This window comes from Mya arenaria, chromosome 11 (assembly GCF_026914265.1).
Source record: "Mya arenaria isolate MELC-2E11 chromosome 11, ASM2691426v1".
NCBI lineage: Eukaryota > Metazoa > Mollusca > Bivalvia > Myida > Myidae > Mya > Mya arenaria.
In genome coordinates, this window is record NC_069132.1 from 44,837,998 (window position 1) to 44,846,119 (window position 8,122).

At 36.6% G+C, this 8,122-nt stretch overlaps 1 protein-coding gene across 1 annotated transcript; it reads left to right on the plus strand.

Annotated features, from left to right (window-relative positions):
- The first annotated feature begins 2,644 nt into the window (after nt 1-2,644).
- Nucleotides 2,645-5,886, plus strand: LOC128207545 (uncharacterized). Its single transcript, XM_052910524.1, has 2 exons — nt 2,645-2,975; nt 4,188-5,886. The coding sequence occupies exon 2, from the start codon at nt 4,258-4,260 to the stop codon at nt 5,680-5,682; it is 1,425 nt and encodes a 474-aa protein (XP_052766484.1). The 5' UTR covers nt 2,645-2,975; nt 4,188-4,257; the 3' UTR covers nt 5,683-5,886.
- The last annotated feature ends 2,236 nt before the right edge of the window (nt 5,887-8,122 follow it).

Below are 8,122 nucleotides of genomic sequence, written 5' to 3' on the forward strand. Positions count from 1 at the left end.
GGTAGGTAGGTAGGTAGAAAACCATCTTCATTGGGACCATTTATTCGTCTTTGATGCGCAAATTACTATCTTAAATTGTCTCCAAAAAAGAGAAAAACAATTAACGGCCAGATAAAAACGTTGAAAAAGAAATGACGTCTGGTACAAAATGTTGTATGATAAATGTTATTGTTACCCTTGTAGTTTTAATACATGTACACCGTTTTGCTGTGTCTTCAATCCCTATTGGCACACCTTCTGCATATTTAAACAAGGCCTAAGCCATTTAGTTTTATGCAATGAAGTGTTTTTCGAACAAACCGGGATAAGACTTGTAGCAGTGGTGGGAAATAAACTTGGTCAACGATTTACTTTTTGGGTATACAAAATTAATTAAGATGTAATTGTTTTTGGCTAAAGTGTTATAAAAAAATCTTGTGAGCAGGTCGGAGGAGTAAATATTAACAACATATAGCATACTTACAGATAACCGTTATAGTTATATGGTTGATGATTTCTGTCATTTTGTGGTTCGCCCTTTCGCTGCATAAATGCGCTAAGAGGCGGAACGACGAAATGCGAAAATAAGCTGCATACTACTTTTGCCCTTTTACCCGACATTTGGTTTTTCGCCCTACTCCTTTGAGCATTTTCGATCAGGCGAATTTCTCTCCGCCATGTGGTGTATAATCGCATTCAAACACATGTTCTATATAAAATATGCATATTCTTGAAATATAAACTTGCTCCGTGTAGGTCTTTCGTAAGGTCCCGAGTTGAGTATACTTAGATAAGTACTGTCCACACTGCTTTTATTTATAATAGATATAATGTATTTATTTATTTTTAGGTATTCCCAACGAAGGCTTTGCACACTTTAACCGCTATGCTATTCGTTGGCCTCTTCTGGTGTTTACTGCGCCCAATACCACATGTCTGCTGGACCTGATACCCGCCTTAAGACACTGACGAGGACTGTTCTCCGGGATTGGGGTAACATTTCTAAAATCGTTGTCAACCATACGAAGTCAAGGTTTCACGTATGAAATTGTGATGACGCTGAAAACTTTAAAACATTGATTTTATGAAGGGTGAAAAAACAGACATCATGTGTGATATGTCAAGCCAGTACAATGCCGTCGTCGAGAAAAACAGAAAGGTATCACAGAGGCCATCATTTTCTGTTATATTGGATTATATAAAGCTGATGTTTGACATTAAAAAGTGCAATACTAAAGATCTTCGCGCCTAATCGATTCCCTCTAATGTGTTCAGAGACCTTTGAAGTTTCACCATTTTACCTATATTATTCGCAATTTTTCGATGTCAACCCTATGTTGCACATCCGACAGTTTACTAATCCTAGATGGGAGTATATAAACTTTTGCCCTAGATATACGCCTGTTTTAATAGCCATGCATGTACCATATGTCCATTAATCACAGAAACTATGGAAATATGGGAAGTAAGTCTAGAAATCCTGTAAAATAAGTATTGCAATGTTACGCAGACTAAAATTGCAGTGAGGTCAAAAAGATCTGTCTGTCTATTCTACGTAGAATTACAAAAATACACAAGTAAAGTGCGCTTTATGGTGAAACTGGTAGATATAACTTGAATAAAAAAGGATAACTTTTCAGAGAACAATAGTCATTCGCTTTGATGGCATACCTTTAGTATACAGTATTATGATTGACTATGACTCGGAGAAAGATAATTGTTCTATTTTACAACTCCAAATTATTTCACAGAAAATTATGAAAACATTGAATGGCCATTGGAGTTTACACAACAATTATTGACTTAAGACAGTCAGTTGTTTAAGTAGAATTTCTGCAATAAATTTTGTTTCCAAACGGTAAAAAGAATAAAGCCTTTGGCTTAGCTTATTATTAGACTAGTACTTTAACTCATTGATTTAACATTAAAAAGAGCTGTCCCAGAATTCTCTTCGGTGAGCACCACGTAAGCTATTATGAAAAATCAGACATTCAATTGTTGGCATAGAATGATTGGCGCCGCTTGAAAAAAAAACAAGTTAGGAACCATTCCACTGAGCATGTGCATACAACTTCCATGTGGTATCGACCACATGGTTAACTGTGTCGAATGCTTTTAGAAGTCCAGGATTAAATGTTCCTGTTAGGAGACCTTAAGATCTGTGTGTGTTTATGTGACCTGTCCGGTAGATATTCTGGTAGCGTACTAATTAAATCATTGTCATAGCTTGTACAAAATCCTTCATTTATTTCACAATATTTTGGTGCAGTTGTTGGTTATAAATTTCACAATAACGGTATTGTTTCAAAATGCAAAAGTGTTGGTAGTGCTTGGATAACTCTATTAAGAAACATTCCACATTTTGCAAGGATTAAATTGACGAATACACCTCAAATGAAACAAATAGTATAAATGAAAGCAAACTGTATACCATGTGCAATAGTTTCTGCGCTCTTATATGTTAATGAATTATCTAATTATGCACAAAGTGGCTAAGTGCTATCGTTTCTAGCATGACACAGACACGAAACGTTTTGCTCCAGGCCTGTCGCATTACGAGTCCCACTTGTAATGGACTACTAGTATCTAATTATCATGAATACCAGAGGTATAAAACCTGTGACATCGCCTTTAAACTTAGTTTATATCAACAATGTCACTCTACTGCATATAGTTGACATCATTGTAAATGGTTTTATCTAAGCTGATAACATACTTAAATAAGCGTGTTTGTTATGGTTGTTTCATATACACTTCAAAACAAAATCGTGTTTTAATATAAAGAAAATATTATTCGATTGTGGGCGGATTTATAACTTTTATAACTTTCAGCTATACTTCACGCTCGGTGGATTTTAGTTTATGATACCATATACATGTGTACATAGATCTACATCATATTCAATGACATTTATTCACTTTCCTTTAACCTGTTTAAGACTATCGGGTGAAGAAATTCAGGGCTAACATGACTTGGATTATGAAGAATTTCTGATGTAAGTGTCACTTGTATATACGAAATCCTTTGTTGACTCATCTTAGATTTAACAAACCTGAAATATATACATACATGACAATAGTTCGTTGTATTATATAAATAGCTTAAGTGAAACGTAACTGGTATTTTCAATTGTCATAGTACAAGTAAAGAGTTGTTTTAACTATTGAAATGTTCAAGCTTTATACACCATTTTACATGTAAAGTTTGTACCACTTATCCTTGTTTAATTTTCATTTCTGGTGTGTTTAATAAATGTCAGATCGATTTTAGAAATTGCTGATAAAACTTACGCATGGTCTATTTCTCCATATATGTCAATGATTTTGTTTATATTTCACCATCAACATTTGATCGTCTTGCTGATCTCATGTAAGTCGGCTTATTCGGTGAAAAGATTAATTGCATCAGCTGAAACGATTTCCGTATTTGGGAGCTCATAATTGATGGTGTGAACCATTGAGAACAAAATTGGGCTGTAATTTGACCAATCTTAATTGATCATGATCATGTATATATCTGATCCTCGGTCTGACCAATAACTTTGATATATCAATAAACTTGAATCATTCTAGAGTTTCTTCAGTGTGTGTATACCACGTTATAAATTGCAATATTTTGATTTGAAAAAATACTTTAAACAAAGATAACTTTACTATTTCTTCACCATTTTAAATGAAACAAAGCGCAGTCTACGCCTCTTACGGAGCCCCGCATTTAGTCTTTTACCAGAGTTTGATTGAACGTTTAGTTTCTTCAAACACTTCGAGAAACCTTTTCACAACACGGCCGTCTGACGGAGCACTGTCAGAACAATATTTTGGAAACAGGTTTGTCGAAGTGTTTGATGAAACTAATCAAACTTTGGTAATAAAATGTAGGCGAGGCTCTTTAAGCGATATACTGCCCTTCGTTATATTTAAAATGGTGTAGTAAAAAAAAAGATATATTTGATTAAAGTCTTCATTTAACGCAAAATATTGCCTTCCGACGTAGCATATATGACGTAATTTATCACGTGGTATACACACACTGACCCCCGTCAAAGTTTAGCATAGAAGATATAAGACGTTTCAGTAGTATTTCCAAGCAGAATTTATTTCGGACAGTTTTTAATTACCTATTTTTGGTCTTTATTAAACGGATGCATCGGGTTACAAAGCGAGTTTTCAGATCGGTCGTTTTTGTATAGTCTATCTTTGAATTTCAGATCCAGATAATTCCATGTGGTGTGATGTCTCTCTATGACAACAATGAACCCAACCTTGCTCCAATGAGTCATGAGTGAACCAATGGATACATTCCCATTAGTTCCTAAAGTGTCCAATGGGCGTGTCCCTCATGAGAGGGCGGGGCTGAACTCTGACCTGGAACAGGGGCTAGAGGAGGTATACGAGGAGTCCCTAAAGTTCCCTTATGAGCATGCGGAAGTCACATTCTTGCAAACCGGGATTGAGCACCTAGTGGAGACGATTGTGGCTGACCTCACGAAGAACAAACACCTTATATTTGATCAAATTACAAACCGACCGATCATTGGTTTTGATACTTTAGATGAGAATCATGAAAATGTGGTGAACAGGATTGGCAGCTTTTATGAACAGACTAGGAACACGTTCCCTGACGAGTTTGATTTTGTGTACTCGCCTTATAGACTTTCCAGCACGGATGAGAGCTTTCAGGACTGGAAATATCACACAAATGAGGAAGCTTTTAAGAAGAGAATCTCTTACCTGGCTAACTCTGGAAGGCTGATTTACCGGGATGAGGAAGTTGGAGATTTGTTCTATGCTTCTTACGCTGGGAAACAGGGAATTACTTCAAAACTGAAGTTCACATTCGTCCGCAGCCTCCACCATTACAGGAGAAGCAAATCGATACGTTTAAAGAAAAAGATAAGCGTTACTCTGGTAGCGGGCATAACCTTAATTGACCCAAACCTTGCCGACCACGTGGACCGGATGTGTGTTGTACCCGAGTTCAGGCAGTGTATTATCGAGAGCGCATCCTTTCGATACCTCCTACTCGAAGACTCTTACACGGCGTTCGCAAACAGTGAAATTCACTTCATGACGAACATTCTTTCCAAGAAACATGTGAAAGCATACATGTTGGTAAAACACCTTATCAATGGCCACAAATCCAGAAATGAGCTACTGAAATTGTGTTCAAAATCTAAACATAGCATATACTGTGAAATTCCCTCCTATGCCATTAAAACTGCTATCATTCGGCACCATTACAATTGTTCAAACGCTTCAAATAACTGCTCGCCATGTGTTCTTTCCGTGTTGGACATGTTCTTGTTGAGTTTCTTCAATCCTATTGCAAAAATGGACGAAAATGAAAAGGAGTTTCACTATGTCGAAGTCGCCACTCTCAGCAACAAATGCTTAACTCTTGCCTCGGGTCCAGAACAATTCGTCGAGGGACTTCATGCAACCCTTAAGACATTCATTAACTATCTCACGAACTACCGAAAACGTGGACGTGGCTTCAACTTTGACCCACTCTCCACCCACTTCACGCGCTGGGTGAAAACGTTTGAAATGCGGAACGCCTCGAAGGTTCGCCGGGCCCGGGCCGATATCTGTGATAATTTTGGTGCAGACAATATGGCGACCTGTTGCTACAACATTATTATAGCACTTTGTGTGTTTGCATTTGCGGTCGCTATTATCTACATCTGCGTTAAGGAGTCATAGAATCATAGAACAACATATCGCTTACAGGTTGCAGAGAGATGAATTTATGGTCGTCGTTGTGTTGCTTAATGAGTCATATCTTTTCTAGCGTATTTATGGGGTGGGGCACAGCCAAATGAAAATGTTCATGTTATGGGAGAATACATATAATTAGATTACACCAGAAAACACATGTTTAGACATAGCATAGCCGAAAAAAACACATCCACTACCAGCCACGCGTCTCTTGCACATTTCGCACATCGCCGCGATTTTTCCCTACCGCGGACGTTATCTTTTTAACCTAATGTTCACTATACGCCGCGATTGAAGCATAATGCCAATCGCGTTCATACCTATAATTTCCTACGCGTTACTCCAAGTCGAGCCACCGCGATACGCGGCGCTGCGAAGTGTTGATTAACGGTAATTAAGGTAGCTGTCAATTCTCTGAAGGTTTCTTCTTTGTTCCCGTCCTAAAATAATTATAGTTCTAGTAAATTTTATTAAACTCATTCAGACTCGACCCGTAAGTTTTAAATCCTGGTTCGTACTCAAAACGTAGTTTGATCCTTGAAAATTATGCTTGGTCACCTTGTTCGAAAAATTATAAATTTCGAAGGTCCTCGTGATTGTGAATAAATACTATATTGAGTGTATTCACTTTTAAAAATACTTAAACAAACACTCAATATTCCAGCGACATAATGATCAAGTTTTGGGGGATGAGATTGCTTACCCTCGCAATCGAGTGAAATCTATTCTGCTAGCACGGTTCAATTTACATGCACATGTACAATATTCTATTATTACCTCATAGTAATAATCACCGCGCATCACCGCGTTGGCTACCGCGGAATATTTCGCCGTGATTTTCCACGATGACGCAATCTCTCCCGCGTTGGCATTGCTTTTTTTGCAAAAAAAAACGCGTGGTTGGTAGTGCACATTTAAACCACACACAATGTTGAAATAGGGGAGTGGCGCTGGTTATATAACACATCATCTGTGTGAATTGCACTAAAGATCTGCTAGATTGCCGATGATTTCTGTTTAATATATTGTTTGTTTATTTATCTCTAAATGCAACGTTGAAAAAAGTGTTCAATGCGTTTCTTTTCCAAGCAAGTTAATTTGCTGTTGTTGTTTTTTTGTAATATTATTTTAAACAGTTTGTACATTGAGTATTATGATTTAAAATATTAAACTTATAACAAGAGGATCGCGACGGCCCTTTAGCGATCACCTGAGTCAGACAGCTTTGAATGTGAAAAGCATTCAAGCGAACTTGATATGAACATGACGAACATTCTGGCAAAGTTCGGATCTTCCATATTTGATATAGGGTAGAAATAGTGGCCTTCATTTTTGTTTAAAAGTTAACCTAAAATCGTCATTTCTGACCATACATGACCCATGAATATATAATTGATATATTTGTAAAAAGTTTGATGAGGATTGTCATATTCGGTTTTGAGTCATGTCGGATTAAAACTTAATCTAGATTCCATTAAGACACAAACACACGATCAAGTTTCGTAAACATTTAGAAAAGATGTGTCTGCTTATCAAGCCAGTTATTGACGAGTGTATATATAAGATATACGACTTTAGAATTAAGTGATTTTCATTACTCCATCAATTTCTACGAAATGTTTATGTTTTGTAGAGGATTGATTGACGAGTTTGAGTGAAAGTTAACCTTGGTTTATGGTTTATAAAAGAACGTTTTCAAGTACCTTCGTATGTGCATACCAATCTGTCAAGACTGGAGTATTGGAGACATGTGCATCACTTTGGATGGCTTTGGGGCATACATTAATGCAATGTATTGCCAACATCCAAGTCATCAGTTTGTTTTTTACTTAATATTTACTTACAAATGATTTTTCTAGACGATATTAACATTGATGCATGCAGATTTGTAAAAAATGTGGTGGAAAACCGTCGAATTCAGCACAAGTTAGTAATGTGTGATTACGTATATATGCACATGACGCATAAGAAAGCCAGTGAAATTATACACCCATACAGTAGGCAATTTACACCGACACACAATCTATCACGACTTATGAGCTGGTTTTATTTTCTATTTTTGCCAAAAATAAAAGTGTAACAGTATGACCAAGAACCAATTTGCGTATACACCAATATGGTAGGCAATTTGGACTGACACACCATCTATCATGGCTTATAAACTTGTTTTAGTTTCTAAGTATGCCAAAAGGTATAGTATTAAAGTTTGACCAACATCCAACCTCAAAAATAAGACATATTCTGGATTTTTATCTCCTTTTTAATAGTGAATTTTTAATCAGGGTCATACTTGAAGCATTTAGAACTGTACACTTGTTCTAGGTGTCAACATAATAAAGGTCTGTCTTTAGTTATATCTCAATTAGTTATATGGGGTGGAGGTGAAAGGGGCGTAAGATTTTATTTTTTTTAAAAACATACTTAT

Coding starts and splice junctions, on each gene's coding strand:
- LOC128207545 (XM_052910524.1), top strand. CDS start 4,258: ATGAGTGAACCAATGGATACATTCCCATTAGTTCCTAAAGTGTCCAAT.